The sequence below is a fragment of the Taudactylus pleione genome, unplaced genomic scaffold, assembly GCF_031769625.1.
Source record: "Taudactylus pleione unplaced genomic scaffold, aTauple2 ptg000060l, whole genome shotgun sequence".
In the NCBI taxonomy this organism is placed as follows: domain Eukaryota; kingdom Metazoa; phylum Chordata; class Amphibia; order Anura; family Myobatrachidae; genus Taudactylus; species Taudactylus pleione.
Genome location: NW_028284462.1, coordinates 204487 through 228474, shown reverse-complemented (window position 1 = coordinate 228474; position 23988 = coordinate 204487). Strand labels below are relative to the sequence as shown.

Sequence of the window (23988 nt, the reverse complement as noted above, 5' to 3'; positions counted from 1 at the left end):
GGGAGCTTATTGTATTAATGTGGGGGAGATTATTGTGTCAGGGAGCTTATTGTATGGATGTGGGGGAGCTTATTGTGTCAGTGTCAGGGAGCTTATTGTATGGATGTGGGGGAGCTTATTGTGTCAGTGTCAGGGAGCTTATTGTATGGATGTGGGGGTGCTTATTGTGTCAGTGTCAGGGAGCTTATTGTATGGATGTGGGGGAGCTTATTGTGTCTGTGTCATGGAGCTTATTGTATGGATGTGGGGGAGCTTATTGTATGGATGTGGGGGAGCTTATTGTGTCAGGGAGCTTATTGTATGGATATGGGGGTGCTTATTGTGTCAGTGTCAGGGAGCTTATTGTATGGATGTGGTGGAGCTTATTGTGTCAGTGTCAGGGAGCTTATTGTATGGATGTGGAGGAGCTTATTGTATGGATGTGGGGGAGCTTTTTGTGTCAGTGTCAGGGAGCTTATTGTATGGATGTGGTGGAGATTATTGTGTCAGTGTCAGGGAGCTTATTGTATGGATGTGGGGGAGCTTATTGAATGGATGTGGGGGAGCTTATTGTGTCAGTGTCAGGGAGCTTATTGTATGGATGTCAGGGATCTTATACACACATACACAATACACATATACACAATACACACATACACAGTACATCCATATATCGTGTATATATATATATATTTTTTTAGTATTCCTAAATCTGCAGCTGTGCTATATATTATAATCATGTGCTGATTATACCACGTATAAATATTTCATGCCTACTATTCTTTTACATGCTCCTCTATACTATTGTCTGTAAGGTGGATTTGCCATGGAGGGACTCATGTATGCACGTGTGTTATAAATATTTAGGAATTTACTGTATGCACAACATCAATCAATAGAGCAGATCAATCCATCTACTCAATTGAAAAGGGACTTAAACCCCCTCCTCAAATATATGCGTGATGTGTACCTAGCGGACCTGTTATCGGATTCGTTATAATCCTGTTCATTAATAATATACGGACTCTAAGGAGCTACAGAAGAGTGTAATCCCACCTAAATATTATATTCAGGTTAAATTGGCTGTTTTTAAATATTGTTTTTATTGATGTTACATCCCTTATTGTCACACCCCCCGCACACATTTCTGCCTTTCACTGTGTCTAATGTTTTTGTATTTTAATTGGCAACAGTGAGATTGGACTCCTGACCTGCCGATTCTGATTCATATTTAGTCCTGATATTTCACTTTGCCTATAATTGTTATATGTATGTACGGTTTGCCTATAATTGTTATATGTATGTACGGTTTGCCTATAATTGTTATACTGTATGTACGGTTTGCCTATAGTTGTTATACTGTATTTACGGTTTGCCTATAATTGTTATACTGTATGTACGGTTTGCCTGTAATTGTTATACTGTATATACGGTTTGCCTGTAATTGTTATACTGTATGTACGGTTTGCCTATGATTGTTATACTGTATGTATGGTTTGCCTATAATTGTTATATGTATGTACGGTTTGCCTATAATTGTTATACTGTATGTACGGTTTGCCTATAGTTGTTATACTGTATTTACGGTTTGCCTATAATTGTTATACTGTATGTACGGTTTGCCTATAATTGTTATACTGTATGTATGGTTTGCCTATAATTGTTATACTGTATATACGGTTTGCCTGTAATTGTTATACTGTATGTGCGGTTTGCCTATGATTGTTATACTGTATGTATGGTTTGCCTATAATTGTTATATGTATGTACGGTTTGCCTATGATTGTTATACTGTATGTATGGTTTGCCTATAATTGTTATATTGTATATACGGTTTGCCTGTAATTGTTATACTGTATGTACGGTTTGCCTATAATTGTTATACTGTATATACGGTTTGCCTATAATTGTTATACTGTATATACGGTTTGCCTATAATTGTTATACTGTATATACGGTTTGCCTGTAATTGTTATACTGTATGCATGGTTTGCCTATAATTGTTATACGTATGTACGGTTTGCCTATAATTGTTATACGTATGTACGGTTTGCCTATAATTGTTATACTGTATGTATGGTTTGCCTATAATTGTTATATGTATGTACGGTTTGCTATGATTGTTATACTGTATGTACGGTTTGCCTATGATTGTTATACTGTATGTACGGTTTGCCTATAATTGGTATACTGTATGTACGGTTTGCCTATAATTGGTATACTGTATGTACGGTTTGCCTATAATTGTTATGTGCGGTTTGCCTATAATTGTTATACTGTATGTATGGTTTGCCTATAAATAGTGTATGTACAGTTAGCCTGTTATACTATATGTATGGATTGCCTATAATTGTTATACTGTATGTTCGTTTTGCCTATAGTTGTTATATGTATGTACGGTTTGCCTATAATTGTTATACTGTATGTACGGTTTGCCTATAATTGTTATACTGTATGTATGGTTTGCCTATAAATATGGTATGTACGGTTTGCCTGTAATTGTTATACTGTATGTATGGTTTGCCTATAATTGTTATACTGTGTGTACGGTTTGCCTCTAATTGTTATATTGTATGTACGGTTTGCCTATAATTGTTATACTGTATGTATGGTTTGTCTATAAATATTGTATGTACGGTTTGCCAGTTATACTGTATGTACGGTTTGCCTACAATTGTTATACTGTATACATGGTTTGCCTATAATTGTTGCATTGTATGTACGGTTTGCCTATAATTGTTATATGTATGTACGGTTTGCCTATGATTTTTATACTGTATGTACGGTTTGCCTATGATTGTTATACTGTATGTACAGTTTGCCTATGATTGTTATACTGTATGTACAGTTTGCCTATGATTGTTATACTGTATGTATGGTTTGCCTATAATTGTTATATGTACGGTTTGCCTATGATTGTTATATGTATGTACAGTTTACCTGTTAAACTGTATGCCTATAATTGTTATATGTATGTACGGTTTGCCTATGATTGTTATACTGTATGTACAGTTTGCCTATGATTGTTATACTGTATGTATGGTTTGCCTATAATTGTTATATGTACGGTTTGCCTATGATTGTTATATGTATGTACAGTTTACCTGTTAAACTGTATGCCTATAATTGTTATATGTATGTATGGTTTGCCTATAATTGTTATATGTATGTACGGTTTGACTATAATTGTTATATGTATGTACGGTTTGCTATGATTGTTATACTGTATGTATGGTTTGCCTATAATTGTTATATGTACGGTTTGCCTATGATTGTTATATGTATGTACGGTTTGCCTATAATTGTTATATTGTATGTACGGTTTCCGTATAATTGTTATACTGTATGGTTTGCCTATGATTGTTATACTGTATGTATGGTTTGCCTATAATTGTTATGTATGTACGGTTTGCCTGTTATACTGTATGCCTGTAATTGTTATACTGTATGTACGGTTTGCCTATAATTATTATACTGTATGTACGGTTTCCGTATAATTGTTATACTGTATGTATGGTTTGCCTATGATTGTTATACTGTATGTATGGTTTGCCTATAATTGTTATACTATATGTATGGTTTGACTATAATTGTTATATGTATGTACGGTTTGCCTGTTATACTGTATGCCTATAATTGTTACATTGTATGTATGGTTTGCCTATAATTGTTATACTGTATGTATGGTTTGCCTATAATTGTTATATGTATGTACGGTTTGCCTATAATTGTTATACTGTATGTATGGTTTGCTTATAATTGTTGTATGTATGTACTAGTTTGCCTATAATTGTTATACTGTATGTACGGTTTGCCTTTAATTGTTTTACTGTATGTATGGTTTCCGTATAATTGTTATACTGTATGTATGGTTTCCGTATAATTGTTATATGTATGTACGGTTTGCCTATGATTGTTATACTGTATGTATGGTTTGACTATAATTGTTATACTGTATGTATGGTTTGCCTATAATTGTTATACTGTATGTACGGTTTGCCTAAAATTGATATACTGTATGTATGGTTTGCCTATAATTGTTATACTGTATGTACGGTTTGCCTAAAATTGTTATACTGTATGTACGGTTTGCCTATAATTGTTATACTGTATGTACGGTTTGCCTATAATTGTTATACTGTATGTACGGTTTGCCTAAAATTGTTATACTGTATGTACGGTTTGCCTATAATTGTTATACTGTATGTATGGTTTGCCTATAATTGTTATACTGTATGTACGGGTTGCCTACAATTGTTATACTGTATGTATGGTTTGCCTATAATTGTTGTACTGTATGTACGGTTTGCCTATAATTGTTATACTGTATGTATGGTTTGCCTATAATTGTTATATTGTATGTACGGTTTGCCTATATTTGTTATACTGTATGTATGGTTTGCCTATAATTGTTATACTGTATGTATGGTTTGCGTATAATTCTTATACTGTATGTACGGTTTGCATATGATTGTTATACTGTATGTATGGTTTGCCTATAATTGTTATACTATATGTATGGTTTGCTTATAATTGTTATATGTATGTACGGTTTGCCTATAATTGTTATAATGTATGTACGGTTTGCCTATAAATATTGTATGTACGGTTTGCCTATAATTGTTATATGTATGTACGGTTTGCCTATAATTGTTATAATGTATGTATGGTTTGCCTATAAATATTGTATGTACGGTTTGCCTATAATTGTTATATGTATGTACAGTTTGCCTGTTATACTGTATGTATGGTTTGCCTATAATTGTTATACTGTATGTACGGTTTGCCTACGATTGTTATATTGTATGTACGGTTTGCCTATAATTGTTATACTGTATGTATGGTTTGCCTATAATTGTTATACTGTATGTACGGTTTGCCTATAATTGTTATATGTATGTACGGTATGCCTATGATTGTTATACTGTATGTAGGGTTTGCCTATAATTGTTATATGTATGTACGGATTGCCTATAATTGTTATATGTATGTACGGTTTGCTATGATTGTTATACTGTATGTATGGTTTGCCTATAACTTTTATACTGTATGTACGGTTTGCCTATAATTGTTATATGTGCGGTTTGCCTATAATTGTTATACTGTATGTATGGTTTGCCTATAATTGTTATACTGTATGTACGGTTTGCCTATGATTGTTATATGTATGTACAGTTTACCTGTTAAACTGTATGCCTATAATTGTTATATGTATGTACGGTTTGCCTGTTAAACTGTATGCCTATAATTGTTATATGTATGTACAGTTTACCTGTTAAACTGTATGCCTATAATTGTTATATGTATGTACGGTTTGCCTATAATTGTTATACTGTATGTACGGTTTGCATATGATTGTTATACTGTATGTATGGTTTGACTGTAATTGTTATATGTATGTACGGTTTGCCTGTTATACTGTATGCCTATAATTGTTATACTATATGTATTGTTTGCCTATAATTGTTATACTGTATGTATGGTTTGACTGTAATTGTTATATGTATGTACGGTTTGCCTATAATTGTTATACTGTATGTACGGTATGCCTGTAATTGTTATACTGCATGTACGGTTTGCCTATAATTATTATACTGTATGTACGGTATGCCTGTAATTGTTATACTGTATGTACGGTTTGCCTATAATTATTATACTGTATGTACGGTTTCCGTATAATTGTTATACTGTATGTATGGTTTGCCTATAATTGTTATATGTATGTACGGTTTGCCTATAATTGTTATACTGTATGTATGGTTTGCCTATAATTTTTATACTGTATGTATGGTTTGCCTATAATTGTTATATGTATGTTCGGTTTGCCTATAATTGTTATACTGTATGTATGGTTTGCCTATTATAATGTATGTACGGTTTGCCTATAATTGTTATACTGTATGTATGGTTTGCCTATAATTGTTACATTGTATGTACGGTTTGCCTATATTTGTTATACTGTATGTATGGTTTGCCTATAATTGTTATTCTGTATGTTCGTTTTGTCTATAATTGTTATATGTATGTACGGTTTGCCTATAATTGTTATACTGTATGTATGGTTTGCTTATAATTGTTATATGTATGTACGGTTTGCCTATAATTGTTATACTGTATGTACGGTTTGCCTATAAATATTGTATGTACGGTTTGCCTCTAATTGTTATACTGTATATATGGTTTGCCTCTAATTGTTATACTGTATGTATGGTATGCCTATAAATATTGTATGTACAGTATGCCTATAATTGTTATACTGTATGTACGGTTTGCCTATAATCATACTTGCCTACCCTACCAACTTGGTCGGGAGCCTCCCGAAAATCGGGTGGCGCTTCCGACCTCCCGGGAAGACAGGCAATCCTCGCGGCTGCTGCCCTCCCCTCCTATCCCCCCCCACAATAACCCCTGCAACCCCCGCAGTAAAAGGGGCTGGTGACGCGAATCGCGTTATTTTGGCCCCGACCCCTGCTTTACAATGCCGATATTACCAGCATTGTGTAGCGGGGGCGGGGCCGAACTGACGCGATCACGTGGCTCCGCCCCCACCCGGCCCGTAAGTGTTTGTCACCAGCCCGGCCACTCCCCCTTGTCACGGACACCCCCCCCCCCCTTTTGTCCTGCCGATCTGGCTGCTTCCTCCCGGAAGGAGCAGCCAGAAAGTAGGCAGGTATGCCTATAATTGTTATATGTATGTACTGTTTGCCTATAATTGTTATACTATATGTATGGTTTGCCTATAATTGTTATTAGGGGTGAGCGGGTTCGGAATTCTGAAATCCGAACCCCCCCGAGCCCCCCGATCCGAGTCCGATCCGAGTCAGGCTCGACTTTTCCCGCCTGACTCGGATCTGAAATCGAGGCAAAACGTCATCATCCCGCCTTCCGAGTCTCGCGGGTTTTGGATCCTATATAAGGTACCCGCGTCGGCGCCATTTTCTCACTCGGCTGTGGACAGTGAAGAGGGAATGGTGGGAGTTAGGGCGGTGTAGTGTAGTGTAGTGTAGTGCTGCTGTTGTCCACTACTTCAAAGTCCATAGGGGCTGGCTGTGTTGTGCTGTGCTGCTGTTGTTAATAGGGGCTGTGTCCACTACTTCAAAGTCCATAGGGGCTGGCTGGACTGTGTTGTGCAGTCAGTTCTCCATAGGGGCTGTGTCCACTCCAAAGTCCTGTGCAGTGTCCCAGTCCTAAAGGGGTGCTGTAGTGTTGTCCAGGGGGTGCTCTGTCCATCAGGGGTGCTCCCCCCAAGTGCTAAAAAAATTATATATTTTCTGTGTTTGTGAATTGTGTGCGCAGTAGCCGCACGTGCATCAACAAAGTATTGCCAAGCATGCGCCTGTGTCATAAGTAAAGGGCCGGCTGGCTTGACCGTTAAAGGGTGCTGTAACCCCCAAAGTACACTCCAGTCCAAACCAAAAAAATATTATTTTCTGTGTTTGTGAATTGTGTGCGCAGTAGCCGCACGTGCATCAACAAAGTAGTGCCAAGCGTGCGCCTGTGTCATAAGTAAAGGGCCGGCTGGCTTGACCGTTAAAGGGTGCTGTAACCCCCAAAGTACACTCCAGTCCAAACCAAAAAAAAAATTATTTTCTGTGTTTGTGAATTGTGTGCGCAGTAGCCGCACGTGCATCAACAAAGTAGTGCCAAGCGTGCGCCTGTGTCATAAGTAAAGGGCCAGCTGGCTTGACCGTTAAAGGGTGCTGTAACCCCCAAAGTACACTCCAGTCCAAACCAAAAAAAAATTATTTTCTGTGTTTGTGACTTGTGTGCACTGTGGCTGCACGTGCATCAACAAAGGAGCAGCGCCAATCGTGCGCCTGTGTTCCATAAGTAAAGAGCCGGCTGGCTCATTTCTTAAAGGCTGGTGTAACCCACAAAGTGCACTACTCTCCAGCAAAAATAAAAAAATATTTTCTGTGTTTAGCCGCACGTATATATCAAATCGATATAACATAAATGGAGGACCAAACTTTCTCCGATAAAAATAAAATAGAGAAAGATCAAGAACCACTTCCTCCTAGTGCTGAAGCTGCTGCCACTAGTCATGACATAGACGATAACATGCCATCAACGTCGTCTGCCAAGGCCGATGCCCAATGTCATAATAGAGGGCACATACAATCCCAAATGACAAAGTTCAGGAAAATGACCTTGAAAAAAACATTTAAATCAGCTGAAGAGAAACGTAAACTTGCCAATATGCCATTTACGACACAGAGTGGCAAGGAACGGCTAAGGTCGATCCCTAGTATGTTCATGACTAGTGGTTCAGCTTCACATGACGATGGAAGCCCTCCTCCCACTAAAAAAATCAAAAGAGTTAAGCTGGCAAAAGCACAGCGAAGAACTGTGCTTTCTAAGAAGATATCACAAATCCCCAAGGAGAGTCCAAGTGTGGTGGTGGTTGCGATGCCTGACCTTCCCAGCACTGGACGGGAAGAGGTGGCTCTTTCCACCATTTGCACGCCCCCTGCAAGTGCTGAAAGGAGCACCCACAGTCCACTTGCTGATATGCAAATTGAAGATGTCACTGTTGAAGTACAACAGGATGAGGATACTGGTGTAGCTGGCGCTGAGGAGGAAGTTGGCGAGGAGGATTCTGATGGTGATGTGGTTTGTTTAAATCAGGCTTCGGGGGAGACAGTTGTTGTCCGTGGGATGAAAAAGCCCATCACGGTCATGCCTGGGCAGAAGACCAAACATTCCACCTCTTTGGTCTGGCAATATTTCTATCCAAATCCGGACAACAACTGTCTTGCCATATGTACCATATGTAAAGGTGAAATAAGTAGGGGTAGGGATGTCAACCACCTAGGAACATCCTCCCTTATACGGCACCTGCAGCGCGTTCATAAAAAGTTACTGTCAAGTTCAGAAACTTTGGCTAAGACCGTAAGCAGTCCAGGGACACCTAAATCCCGTTGTCCTGTTGTATCCAAGCGCCTGCAAACCACACCGTCAACTCCCTCCTCATCAATTTCCTCCTTAGTCAGGATCGGAAGTAGTCCTGCAGGCCATGTCACTGGCATGACTGACTCTCCTATCCGGGATTCCTCCGGAGGATCCTGCATTGCTACGCCTACTGCTGCTGCTGCTGCTGTTGCTGCTGCTGCTGGGAGTCGTTCATCATCCCAGAGAGGAAGTAGGAACACCACTACTTTTACTAAACAATTGACCCTCCAACAGTCCTTAGCGAGGAGGATGAAGTACGACAGCAGTCATCCTGAAGCAAAACGTATAACTGAGGCCTTGACTGCTATGTTGGTGTTAGACGTGCGTCCGGTATCCGCCATTAGTGCAGTGGGATTTAGACAATTGATGGAGGTAGTGTGTCCCCGGTTCCAAATCCCGTCTAGATTCCACTTCACTAGGCAGGTGATACCGAGACTGTACAGAAACGTCAGAAAAAGTGTCCTCAGTGTCCTGAAAAATGCCGTTGTACACAATGTCCACTTAACCACGGACATGTGGACAAGTGGAACAGGGCATACTAAGGACTATATGACTGTGACAGCCCACTGGGTAGATGTATCACCTTACGCAGCAACAGCAGCAGCGTCACCAGTAGCAGCATCTCAGAAACGCCAGCTCGTTCCAAAGCAGGCTACGCTGTGTATCACCGGTTTCAGTAAGAGGCACACCGCCGACAACCTCTTAGAGAAACTGAGGGAAATCATCGCCCAGTGGCTTACCCCACTTAGACTCTCCTGGGGATTTGTGATATCTGACAATGCCACCAATATTGTGCGGGCATTACATCTGGGCAAATTCCAGCACGTCCCATGTTTTCCTCACACAATAAACTTGGTGGTGCAGAATTTTCTGAAAAGCGACAGGGGCGTGCAGGAGACGCTTTGGGTGGCCCGAAAAATTTCTGGCCACTTTCGCCATTCAGCGACTGCGTGCCGAAGACTAGAGCGCCAGCAAACACTCTTGAACCTGCCCCGCCATCACCTGAAGCAAGAGGTTGTGACGCGGTGGAACTCAACCCTCTATATGCTTCAGAGGATGGAGGAGCAGCAAAAGGCCATACAAGCCTATACATCCACCTATGACATAGGCAAAGGAGGGGGTATGCACCTGACTCAAGCGCAGTGGAGAATGATTTCCGTGTTGTGCAAGGTTCTCCAGCCCTTCGAACTTGCCACACGTGAAGTCAGTTCAGACACTGCCAGCTTGAGTCAGGTCATTCCCCTCATCAGGCTTTTGCAGAAGCAGCTGGAGAAAGTGAAGGAGGAGCTAAGACAGAGCGATTCCGCTCGGCATGTGGGACTTGTGGATGAAGCCCTTCATTCGCTTTGCCAGGATTCCAGGGTGGTCAATCTGTTGAAATCAGACCACTACATTTTGGCCACCGTGCTCGATCCTAGGTTTAAAGCCTATGTGGTGTCTCTCTTTCCCGCCGACACAAGCCTGCAGAGGTGCAAAGACCTGCTGGTGAACACACTGTCAGCTGAAGCGGAACGTGACACGTCAACAGCTCCTTCTTCATTTTCTCCCGCAACTGGGGCTGCCAGGAAAAAACTTAGGTATCCTAAGCAACCCGCTGGCGGTGATGCAGGGTAGGCAGGACCAAGTTTGGACATCTGGTCCGGACTGAAGGACCTGGCAACAATTTCTGACATGTCTACTGTCACTGCATATGATACTGTCACCATTGACAGAATGGTGGAGGATTACATCGGTGACAGCATCCAAGTAGGCATGTCAGACAGTCCATACCTGTACTGGCAGGAAAAGAGGCAATTTGGAGGCCCCTGTACAAACTGGCTCTATTTTACCTGAGTTGCCCCCCCTCCAGTGTGTACTCCGAAAGAGTGTTTAGTGCAGCCGGGAACCTTGTCAGCGAAAGGCGTAGGAGGTTGCTTCCACAGAATGTGGAGAAGATGATGTTCATCAAAATGAATTATCAGCTCTTCCAGGGAGACCAGCCTCCAGAACGTACAGAGGGACCTGTGGTGGTGGATTCAAGTGGGGACGAGTTAATACTTTGTGAGGATGAGGATGTACACACTGAAGAGGGTGAGGAATCGGTGGATGAGGAGGATGAGGATGACATCTTGCCTCCGTAGAGCCAGTTTGTGCAGGGACAGATTAATTGCCAGCTTGTTTTGTGGGGGCCCAAACGAACCAATCATTTCAGCCACAGTCGTGTGGCAGACCCTGGCGCTGAAATGATTGGTTTGTTAAAGTGTGCATGTCCTGTTTATACAACATAAGGGTGGGTGGGAGGGCCCAAGGACAATTCCATCTTGCACCTCTTTTTTTTCTTTGCATTATGTACAGTTTGGGGCCTAGTTTTTCTAACTGCCATCCTGTCTGCCACTGCAGTGTCACGCCTAGATGGGTCACGTGTTTGTGCCGCCCACTCGTGTCGCTTAGCATAGTCATACAGCTACCTCGGTGCAACCTTTTGGACATAAAAACACTATTGTGAGGTGTGAGGTGTTCAGAATAGACTGGAAATGAGTGGAAATTAAGGTTATTGAGGTTAATAATAGCATAGGAGCAGAAAAACCTACAAATTCTGTGATTTTAGCTGTTTTTATGCTTTTTTAAAAAAAAATACAGATCCAAAACACAAAACCCAGAACCCAAAACACGGAAGGGTGGTTTTGGCAAAACCAATCCAGATCCAAAACACGAAGAAAGATCCAGATCCAAAACCAAAACACAAAACACGAAAAGTGGCCGGTGCACACCCCTAATTGTTATACTGTATGTTCATTTTGTCTATAATTGTTATATGTATGTCCGGTTTGCCTCTTATACTGTATGCCTATAATTGTTATACTGTATGTACAGTTTGCCTATAATTATTATACTGTATGTACGGTTTCCCTATAATTGTTATACTGTATGTTCGTTTTGTCTATAATTGGTATATGTATGTACTGTTTGCCTATAATTGTTATACTGTATGTATGATTTGCCTATAATTGTTATACTGTACAGTATGTACGGTTTGCCTATAAATATTATATGTACGGTTTGCCTATAATTGTTATACTGTATGTACGGTTTGCCTGTTATACTGTATGCCTGTAAATGTTATACTGTATGTACGGTTTGTCTATAATTGTTATACTGTATGTACGGTTTGCCTGTTATACTGTATGTACGGTTTGCCTATGATTGTTACACTGTATGTACGGTTGCCTATAATTGTTATACTGTATGTGCGGTTTGCCTATAATTGTTATACTGTATGTATGGTTTGCATATAATAGTTATACTGTATGTGCGGTTTGCCTATAATTGTTATATGTATGTACGGTTTGCCTATAATTGTCATACTGTATGTGCGGTTTGCCTATAATTGTTATACTGTATGTATGGTTTGCCTATAATTGTTATACTGTATGTATGTATGGTTTGCCTATATTTGTTATACTGTATGTACGGTTTGCCTCTAATTGTTATACTGTATGTGCGGTTTGCCTATAATTGTTATACTGTATGTATGGTTTGCCTATAATTGTTATACTGTATGTACGGTTTGCCTATAATTGTTATACTGTATGTATGTATGGTTTGCCTATAATTGTTATACTGTATGTGCGGTTTGCCTATAATTGTTATACTGTATGTACGGTTTGCCTATAATTGTTATATGTATGTACGGTTTGCCTAGGTAAGTCCAAACATAAAATATATTAGTTTTAGCAAATACTAAATTTGGAAGCACCTTCTCTGTGAATACAGATATGCCAAACACATCTATCCTCCATGCGCTACAAGTTGCACCACACAATGCGGGCGCCCAGTGTCTTTTTACCTTTAAAGAGGTGGTTGTGTGGGTGTCCGGGAGCTTGTTTTGTGGGTGTCGGGTAGCTTGTTGTGTGAGTGTCGGGGAGCTTGTTGGGTGGTTGTCAGGGTGCTTGTTGGTTGGGTGTCAGGGAGCTTGTTGGGTGGGTGTCGGGGAGCTTGTGGGGTGGGTGTCGCGGAGCGTGTGGGGTGGGTGTCGCGGAGCTTGTTGGGTGGTTAGGGTGCTTGTTGGTTGGGTGTCAGGGAGCTTGTTGGGTGGGTGTCGGGGAGCTTGTGGGGTGGGTGTCGTCCAGCGTGTGGGGTGGGTGTCGCGGAGCTTGTGGGGTCGGTGTTGCGGAGCTTGTTGTGTGGAAGTCGGGGAGCTTGTTGGGTGGGTGTCGGGGAGGTTGTTGGGTGGGTCTCGGGGAGGTTGTTGGGTGGGTGTCGGGGAGCTTGTTGGCTGGGTGTCGGGGAGGTTGTTGGCTGGGTGTCGGGGAGGTTGGCTGGGTGTCGGGGAGGTTGTTGGCTGGGTGTCGGGGAGGTTGTTGGGTGGGTCTCGGGGAGCTTGTTGGGTGGGTGTCGGGGAGCTTGTTGGGTGGAAGTCGGGGAGCTTGTTGGGTGGGTGTCGGGGAGGTTGTTGGGTGGGTGTCGGGGAGGTTGTTGGGTGGGTGTCGGGGAGGTTGTTGGGTGGGTCTCGGGGAGGTTGTTGGGTGGGTGTCGGGGAGGTTGTTGGGTGGGTGTCGGGGAGGTTGTTGGGTGGGTCTCGGGGAGGTTGTTGGGTGGGTGTCGGGGAGCTTGTTGGCTGGGTGTCGGGGAGGTTGTTGGGTGGGTGTCGGGGAGGTTGTTGGGTGGGTGTCGGGGAGGTTGTTGGCTGGGTGTCGGGGAGGTTGTTGGCTGGGTGTCGGGGAGGTTGTTGGGTGGGTCTCGGGGAGGTTGTTGGGTGGGTGTCGGGGAGCTTGTTGGCTGGGTGTTGGGGAGGTTGTTGGATGGGTGTCGGGGAGCTTGTTGTGTGGAAGTCGGGGAGCTTGTTGTGTGGGTGTCGGGGAGGTTGTTGGGTGGGTGTCGGGGAGGTTGTTGGGTGGGTGTCGGGGAGGTTGTTGGGTGGGTGTCGGGGAGGTTGTGTACGGAATATCAGACATTATGCAGTATTTGGGGCTGATTCAGGACTGTGTGCATGGGACTGAGGGCTCAATTCAGACCCGCTCGCTAGTATACGTTCGAATGCAGCTTTGCCGATGTTTGCAATCTGCGCATGGTATGCATCGCATTGCACGAACTACTCCATACAATCGGGAAGCATTAGTTATCTGCGCATAGACAGCTCGCTAGAATGAGTGACAAGTCAAGCCGTTTATGGGTAGTGATGGGTTGGTCGATGGTAACGGGGGAGTGGTGGTGCGAACGCAAGCGTGCATGAGCGTCTTAACGCTATTTCAGAGGCGTGCATAATTAAGACTCAGCGTCATAGTACACATCACTTGGTTGTTTTACACACTGAATCACTCGCAGTGCTTGCGGTAGAGTATAGTCAACCACAAGTGCTGCGTTCGCTTTCGATGGTACTCGATGTTACCGATGGTTGCATGCATGTCCTGGAGATGACGTGGGAAAGTGGGCGTCTTAAGACAGGTTGGTGGGCGTCCACATACACACCGCGATCGCAGGTCAAGACATAGTGGGTGCGCTATTGCTTTGCCGTGCGATCGTGGATTTGCATATTTTCACTGCGTGCGAACGCTTCGAACGAGCAGGTCTGAATCGAGACCTGAACGTGGATATCAGACAGTATGCAGCGTTTGGGGATGGTGCTGGATTGTGTACATGGGACAGAACGTGGATATCAGACAGTATGCAGCGTTTGGGGATGGTGCTGGATTGTGTACATGGGACAGAACGTGGATATCAGACAGTATGCAGGGTTTGGGGATGGTGCTGGATTGTGTACATGGGACAGAACGTGGATATCAGACAGTATGCAGCGTTTGGGGATGGTGCAGGATTGTGTACATGGGACAGAACGTGGATATCAGACAGTATGCAGCGTTTGGGGATGGTGCTGGATTGTGTACATGGGACAGAACGTGGATTTCAGACAGTATGCAGCGTTTGGGGATGGTGCTGGATTGTGTACATGGGACAGAACGTGGATATCAGACAGTATGCAGGGTTTGGGGATGGTGCTGGATTGTGTACATGGGACAGAACGTGGATATCAGACAGTATGCAGCGTTTGGGGATGATGCAGGATTGTGTACATGGGACTGAACGTGGATATCAGACAGTATGCAGCGTTTGGGGATGATGCAGGATTGTGTACATGGGACAGAACGTGGATATCAGACAGTATGCAGCGTTTGGGGATGATGCTGGATTGTGTACATGGGACAGAACGTGGATATCAGACAGTATGCAGCGTTTGGGGATGATGCTGGATTGTGTACATGGGACAGAACGTGGATATCAGACAGTATGCAGTGTTTGGGGATGGTGCAGGATTGTGTACATGGGACAGAACGTGGATATCAGACAGTATGCAGCGTTTGGGGATGGTGCAGGACTGTGTACATGGGACTGAACGTGGATATCAGACAGTATGCAGCGTTTGGGGATGGTGCAGGGTTGTGTACATGGGACAGAACGTGGATATCAGACAGTATGCAGCGTTTGGGGATGGCGCTGGATTGTGTATATGGGACAGAACGTGGATATCAGACAGTATGCAGCGTTTGGGGATGGTGCTGGATTGTGTATATGGGACAGAACGTGGATATCAGACAGTATGCAGTGTTTGGGGATGGTGCAGGATTGTGCACATGGGACAGAACATGGATATCAGACAGTATGCAGCGTTTGGGGGTGATGCAGGATTGTGTACATGGGACAGAACGTGGATATCAGACAGTATGCAGCATTTGGGGATGATGCAGGATTGTGTACATGGGACAGAACGTGGATATCAGACAGTATGCAGCGTTTGGGGATGATGCAGGATTGTGTACATGGGACAGAACGTGGATATCAGACAGTATGCAGCGTTTGGGGATGGTGCTAGATTGTGTACATGGGACTGAACGTGGATATCAGACAGTATGCAGCGTTTGGGGATGGTGCAGGATTGTGTACATGGGACAGAACGTGGATATCAGACAGTATGCAGCGTTTGGGGATGGTGCTGGATTGTGTACATGGGATAGAACGTGGATATCAGACAGTATGCAGCGTTTGGGGATGATGCAGGATTGTGTACATGGGACAGAACGTGGATATCAGACAGTATGCAGCGTTTGGGGATGGTGCAGGACTGTGTACATGGGATAGAACGTGGATATCAGACAGTATGCAGTGTTTGGGGATGATGCAGGATTGTGTACATGGGACAGAACGTGGATATCAGACAGTATGCAGCGTTTGGGGATGGTGCAGAACTGTGTACATGGGACAGAACGTTGATATCAGACAGTATGCAGCGTTTGGGGATGGTGCTGGATTGTGCACATGGGACAGAACGTTGATATCAGACAGTATGCAGCGTTTGGGGATGGTGCTGGATTGTGTACATGGGACAGAACGTGGATATCAGACAGTATGCAGCGTTTGGGGATGGTGCAGGATTGTGTACATGGGACTGAACGTGGATATCAGACAGTATGCAGCGTTGTATGCATTTGTGTGACCTCACCACAACCTATTTGTACATTTTGTTTTCTGTTATCAAGGCGTGTGAATCTATAGCTTTTTCAGCCAATGGGGACACTGCAGTGATAACAGCTTCACAGAGTATTTATGTGAGGCTCCTGGTGATAGATGCACCTCTGTGTAACATGCCCATCTTGTCTTCTGCGCCCAGGTACGTCATCCTCCTCACCATGCTCTTCTTCATCCCTGGGGTGGTGATGATTGTGGCCTATGGACTCATCTCCCATGAGCTGTACAGGGGGATTCAGTTTGAGATGGACTTAAACAAAGAAGCAAAAGGTATTTCGGTTACTGTAACACTACAGATTACTAATAAGATGTCTTTCTCTTTTTTTTTTACATAAATCTGTGGCTACTGTGAGAAGATTATTGTTTTTTTACAATCTTTCCTTAGTTTGTTTCTTCAGGCCCCTTTTAATGATGTATTATTCTAGACTAATATTGCAACCCCAGTCACACGGCACATGACACAAGAAGCTTGGATGCCTCCTCTGTGACTTCCTCCCCCTGCCTCCTCTGTGACCTCCTCCCTCTGCCTCCTCTGTGACCTCCTCCCTCTGCCTCCTCTGTGACCTCCTCCTCCTGCCTCCTCTGTGACCTCCTCCTCCTGCTTCCTCTGTGACCTCCTCCTCCTGCCTCCTCTGTGACCTCCTCCTACTGCCTCCTCTGTGACCTCCTCCTACTGCCTCCTCTGTGACATCCTCCTGCCTCCTCTGTGACATCCTCCTCTTGCCTCCTCTGTGACATCCTCCCCCTGCCTCCTCTGTGACCTCCTCTTCCTGGTTCCTCTGTGGCCTCCTCCTCCTGCCTCCTCTGTGACCTCCTCCTCCTGCCTCCTCTGTGACCTCCTCCCCCTGACTCCTCTGTGACCTCCTCCTCCTGCCTCCTCTGTGACCTCCTCCTCCTGCCTCCTCTGTGACCTCCTCCTCCTGCCTCCTCTGTGACATCCTCCTCCTGCCTCCTCTGTGACCTGCTCCTCCTGCCTCCTCTGTGACCTCCTCCTCCTGCCTCCTCTGTGACATCCTCCTCGTGCCTCCTCTGTAACCTCCTCCTCCTGCCTCCTCTGTGACATCCTCCTCCTGCCTCCTCTGTGACCTCCTCCTCCTGCCTCCTCTGTGACATCCTCCTCCTGCCTCCTATGTGACCTTCTCCTGCCTCCTCTGTGACCTCCTCCCCCTGCCTCCTCTGTGACCTCCTCCTGCCTCCTCTGTGACATCCTCCTCCTGCCTCCTATGTGACCTTCTCCTGCCTCCTCTGTGACCTCCTCCCCCTGCCTCCTCTGTGACCTCCTCCTCCTGCCTCCTCTGTGACCTCCGCCTCCTGCCTCCTCTGTGACCTCCACCTCCTGCCTCCTCTGTGACATCCTCCCCCTGCCTCCTCTGTGACCTCTGCCTCCTGCCTCCTCTGTGACCTCCGCCTCCTGCCTCCTCTGTGACATGGCTAGTGATAGCTGCATGTACAACAGATATGAATACAGAATACACATCAGTGACTAACGAGGCCACACAGATTGTGATGTATATACAATATATAATATAATATAAGTGTGCACCCAATGTGCTATATCCGGCACCTTTATTCTTTGTTGGTAAAGACCCAGATAAATAAAAAGGTAAATAATAATAATGTAATATAGAACGATCCCTATGCTGGCTCCTCGTGCTAGGCATGAACCTGATTTACCTATCTGATAAAGCCCTGGCTGCTCCCCTCCTGATGGAACGTTTCTTACTCCGGCTCTTGGCCAAATGGAGGATAAGTCGGATATCGGACATGTAGAAACGCAACAAAATATCTGTATATCTGTAATTTACTAGGGAAAGCACATTAATAACAGGATAAGGATTCACTCACTGTAGTCTCATCTCAAGTATGTGAAATATATAATACATGTGTACAGTATATATAGTCTTTTTGGAAGTCTCTGAGTGCCGCTGCTCTTTGCCACGCTATATATATATATATATATATATACATTATTGAGGTGTGTGTGTATGTGTGGGGGAGTCAGGCACTAAGGATGAGGATTAGGTATAGGGTGCGGGGAGGAAGGGGTCGGGGTAAGGTTAGGATACTGACCGACACGTGTCGGTATCCTGACCCTATCGGGATGCCGGCTTTAGGATTCTGCCTGCCAGGATGCTGAGCGCTGCAATCCCATACCCCACCCGTATATATACAGTATGTGTGAGTTGTGTCTCCCCCATAGTCTCGGTCTGTAGCAGGTTACAGAGCAGCAGGAGGCATTGTACGACGTCCTCGGTGCTGTATTTGTGTCTCCCCCATGGTCTCGGTCTGTAGCAGGTTACAGAGCAGCAGGAGGCATTGTACGTCCTCGGTGCTGTATTTGTGTCTCCCCCATGGTCTCAGTCTGTAGCAGATTACAGAGCAGCAGGAGGCATTGTACGTCCTCGGTGCTGTATTTGTGTCTCCCCCATGGTCTCAGTCTGTAGCAGATTACAGAGCAGCAGGAGGCATTGTACATCCTCGGTGCTGTATTTGTGTCTCCCCCATGGTCTCGGTCTGTAGCAGGTTACAGAGCAGCAGGAGGCATTGTACGACGTCCTCGGTGCTGTATTTGTGTCTCCCCCATGGTCTCGGTCTGTAGCAGGTTACAGAGCAGCAGGAGGCATTGTACGACGTCCTCGGTGCTGTATTTGTGTCTCCCCCATGGTCTCGGTCTGTAGCAGGTTACAGAGCAGCAGGAGGCATTGTACGTCCTCGGTGCTGTATTTGTGTCTCCCCCATGGTCTCGGTCTGTAGCAGATTACAGAGCAGCAGGAGGCATTGTACGTCCTCGGTGCTGTATTTGTGTCTCCCCCATGGTCTCAGTCTGTAGCAGATTACAGAGCAGCAGGAGGCATTGTACATCCTCGGTGCTGTATTTGTGTCTCCCCCATGGTCTCGGTCTGTAGCAGGTTACAGAGCAGCAGGAGGCATTGTACGACGTCCTCGGTGCTGTATTTGTGTCTCCCCCATGGTCTCAGTCTGTAGCAGGTTACAGAGCAGCAGGAGGCATTGTACGTCCTCGGTGCTGTATTTGTGTCTCCCCCATGGTCTCAGTCTGTAGCAGACTACAGAGCAGCAGGAGGCATTGTACGATGTCCTCGGTGCTGTATTTGCGTCTCCCCCATGGTCTCGGTCTGTAGCAGATTACAGAGCAGCAGGAGGCATTGTACGTCCTCGGTGCTGTATTTGTGTCTCCCCCATGGTCTCAGTCTGTAGCAGATTACAGAGCAGCAGGAGGCATTGTACATCCTCGGTGCTGTATTTGTGTCTCCCCCATGGTCTCGGTCTGTAGCAGGTTACAGAGCAGCAGGAGGCATTGTACGACGTCCTCGGTGCTGTATTTGTGTCTCCCCCATGGTCTCAGTCTGTAGCAGGTTACAGAGCAGCAGGAGGCATTGTACGTCCTCGGTGCTGTATTTGTGTCTCCCCCATGGTCTCAGTCTGTAGCAGACTACAGAGCAGCAGGAGGCATTGTACGATGTCCTCGGTGCTGTATTTGTGTCTCCCCCATGGTCTCAGTCTGTGGCAGGTTACAGAGCAGCAGGAGGCATTGTACGTCCTCGGTGCTGTATTTGTGTCTCCCCCATGGTCTTGGTCTGTAGCAGGTTACAGAGCAGCAGGAGGCATTGTACGACGTCCTCGGTGCTGTATTTGTGTCTCCCCCATGGTCTCGGTCTGTAGCAGGTTACAGAGCAGCAGGAGGCATTGTACGACGTCCTCGGTGCTGTATTTGTGTCTTCCCCATGGTCTCAGTCTGTAGCAGGTTACAGAGCAGCAGGAGGCATTGTACGTCCTCGGTGCTGTATTTGTGTCTCCCCCATGGTCTCGGTGTGTAGCAGGTTACAGAGCAGCAGGAGGCATTGTACAACATCCTCGGTGCTGTATTTGTGTCTCCCCCATGGTCTCAGTCTGTAGCAGGTTACAGAGCAGCAGGAGGCATTGTACGACGTCCTCGGTGCTGTATTTGTGTCTCCCCCATGGTCTCGGTCTGTAGCAGGTTACGGAGCAGCAGGAGGCATTGTACGACGTCCTCGGTGCTGTATCTGTGTCTACCCCATGGTCTCAGTCTGTAGCAGATTACAGAGCAGCAGGAGGCATTGTACGACGTCCTCGGTGCTGTATTTGTGTCTCCCCCATGGTCTCAGTCTGTAGCAGGTTACAGAGCAGCAGGAGGCATTGTACGTCCTCGGTGCTGTATTTGTGTCTCCCCCATAGTCTCGGTCTGTAGCAGGTTACAGAGCAGCAGGAGGCATTGTACGACATCCTCGGTGCTGTATTTGTGTCTCCCCCATGGTCTCAGTCTGTAGCAGGTTACAGAGCAGCAGGAGGCATTGTACGTCCTCGGTGCTGTATTTGTGTCTCCCCCATGGTCTCGGTCTGTAGCAGGTTACGGAGCAGCAGGAGGCATTGTACGACGTCCTCGGTGCTGTATTTGTGTCTCCCCCATGGTCTCGGTCTGTAGCAGATTACAGAGCAGCAGGAGGCATTGTACGACGTCCTCGGTGCTGTATTTGTGTCTCCCCCATGGTCTCCGTCTGTAGCAGATTACAGAGCAGCAGGAGGCATTGTACGACGTCCTCGGTGCTGTATTTGTGTCTCCCCCATGGTCTCGGTCTGTAGCAGATTACAGAGCAGCAGGAGGCATTGTACGTCCTCGGTGCTGTATTTGTGTCTCCCCCATGGTCTCGGTCTGTAGCAGGTTACAGAGTAGCAGGAGGCATTGTACGTCCTCGGTGCTGTATTTGTGTCTCCCCCATGGTCTCGGTCTGTAGCATGTTACAGAGCAGCAGGAGGCATTGTACGACGTCCTCGGTGCTGTATCTGTGTCTCCCCCATGGTCTCAGTCTGTAGCAGGTTACAGAGCAGCAGGAGGCATTGTACGACGTCCTCAGTGCTGTATCTGTGTCTCCCCCATGGTCTCGGTCTGTAGCAGGTACGGAGCAGCAGGAGGCATTGTACGACATACTCGGTGCTGTATTTGTGTCTCCCCCATGGTCTCGGTCTGTAGCAGATTACAGAGCAGCAGGAGGCATTGTACGTCCTCGGTGCTGTATTTGTGTCTCCCCCATGGTCTCGGTCTGTAGCAGGTTACAGAGTAGCAGGAGGCATTGTACGTCCTCGGTGCTGTATTTGTGTCTCCCCCATGGTCTCGGTCTGTAGCAGGTTACAGAGCAGCAGGAGGCATTGTACGACGTCCTCGGTGCTGTATCTGTGTCTCCCCCATGGTCTCAGTCTGTAGCAGGTTACAGAGCAGCAGGAGGCATTGTACGACGTCCTCGGTGCTGTATCTGTGTCTCCCCCATGGTCTCGGTCTGTAGCAGGTTACAGAGCAGCAGGAGGCATTGTACGACATCCTCGGTGCTGTATTTGTGTCTCCCCCATGGTCTCGGTCTGTAGCAGGTTACACAGTAGCAGGAGGCATTGTACGACATCCTCGGTGCTGTATATGTGTCTCCCCCATGGTCTCAGTCTGTAGCAGGTTACAGAGCAGCAGGAGGCATTGTACGTCCTCGGTGCTGTATCTGTGTCTCCCAGGAATCCTGCACCCAGGGCTGCTGCCCCTTCTGCCTCTCCCCATCCTCTGGTCTCTCTCTGACAGTAATAATAACCTCGTTGTCGGCATGAGAAGTAAATTGGACGAGTAATAACATCCTTCTTCCTTCGCCCCCTGCAGCTCATAGGAACGGAGTGACCGCAGCGACATCTTCCGCCAACTGCGACGAGGGCGACGGCTGCTATATCCAAGTCAACAAACGGCGTAACACCATGGAGATGTCTACTCTGACCCCCGGCGCCTGCACCAAGATCGACCGCGCACGCATCAACAACTCAGAGACCAAGCTCATGGCCAAGAAACGCGTCATCCGCATGCTCATCATCATCGTGGCCATGTTCTTCATCTGCTGGATGCCCATTTATGTCGCCAACACCTGGAAAGCCTTCGATGAGCAGTCCGCCTTCATGTTATCAGGAGCCCCCATTTCCTTTATCCACCTGCTGTCTTACACGTCTGCTTGCGTCAACCCCATTATCTACTGCTTCATGAACAAGCGTTTCCGCAAAGCCTTCCTGGGAACCTTTGCCGTCTGCATCAAGCCTTGCCGGCGTTTCCGCGAGCCTGAGGAGGATATAGGCGCCACTGGAGCATCCCTCTCCAAATTCAGCTATACTACTGTCAGCAGCTTAGGTCCCCCCTGAGGGTTACTCTGATCATGAAGAGGTCCTGCTCTCAGGACGGAGACTCCAGGGACAATGAGCAGGTTTATGTCGTCACACAAAGTAACCTGAATAACTGACGTTTAGGGCACACGGATCTGCTTTCAGGACCATGGAAAATGCCCCCTAATTTTGAGTTCCCTGAAAGCCTTACAGAGCAGCTGTGATATCCCTCCCTGTGACATGCTCATTATGTTCCTGCTGGGACATCACACAGTCCTCGACAGTCACTAAGGATCCATCACTTTCTCCATCGCCTCTCAATGTCGCCATGTAGCATAATGTAATCTAGAAACTGGAGACACAGCCATAGACGTTGAAGGCGGATGTGGCCCAACACTTTCCCTGTAATGTAACGTCACCCTCTCCTCCTTCAGTGCCAAATGCAGTCCCAACATTTATGGAGAACTTTAAGGAGTTTGAATTATGTGAAAGTAAAAAAAATTGTGGATTTTTTTTTTTTGAGAGACAGGCAAAAACCAGGACTGTCCTGGGAAAAGTAGGGATCTGTTCCATAGATAGATCAGGGCAATGAAACCCCTTTCCATAGAACAAACAAAGCTGTGTCTTGACTGAACTGCACTTTGCCCCTGTTATTGCACGTTCCGATCTTTTTGTTGCGTCTTTTTACTGTTTACTTTTGATCAATCCAACAGGATGTAAAATGCCGGCGACCAGTGCAATTCTGACAGGCGTGCCTGGAACTAGTCGCTGACTAATTGGAGTCCATGTGCTGCTGTCATTTGTATATAAGTTGTGTATTATTATTAGATGTTGTATATACAGTTTTGTGTTTGGATTGTTGGCTCTTTGTCCTGTTTTGTTGGTAAGCGTTTGGTTCACCGAGCGCCTGCATCATAAGACCTGCGTTCTGGGCTGTTCCTTATTCCCCGCTAACTTCAGCAATAAATATTTCACTAGCCGTAATGAATTATTTATCATTGAATACGCTCATATTTTATACTAACAATATCCCCCTGATATCAGAGTCCTGGGCAGGAGGCCTCACATACATGACTGCTTAGCTCTAGAAATGTCTTCACTCTTTATGGTCTCTCACTATCTGCAGAGCGGTCTCTTATAATCTGCCTGTGCTTCTTACTTCCAGCTATCTAGATGTGTGTGCTGGTGACCTGCAGAGCTTACAGTCTAATGCTTCTCACAGCAGAGAAAAAGTTTGCTCATGGAAATGAATTACACAGCAAGAGATGATTCTGGATAATTATTTACTTGGTTATTGCTACAGTATAAGGTTAATATTAGAGAGAATGAACTTTGAATATTTCCAGAGTTTTCTGGCACTTAGGGGTCTATTTATTATCACATCATTTCTACAGAACC

The 23988-nt window shown here is 45.5% G+C and overlaps 1 protein-coding gene across 1 annotated transcript in view; it reads left to right on the top strand.

Annotated features, from left to right (window-relative positions):
• LOC148535141 (cholecystokinin receptor-like) overlaps positions 1-23574 on the top strand; it is a 62362-nt gene extending 38788 nt beyond the window's left edge. Inside the window, exons 3-4 of the mRNA XM_088464491.1 lie at positions 16574-16701; positions 22106-23574. Coding sequence (XP_088320617.1) covers positions 16574-16701; positions 22106-22629 — 652 coding nt within the window. The 3' untranslated portion in view covers positions 22630-23574. The remainder of the gene's footprint in view (positions 1-16573; positions 16702-22105) is intronic.
• The last annotated feature ends 414 nt before the right edge of the window (positions 23575-23988 follow it).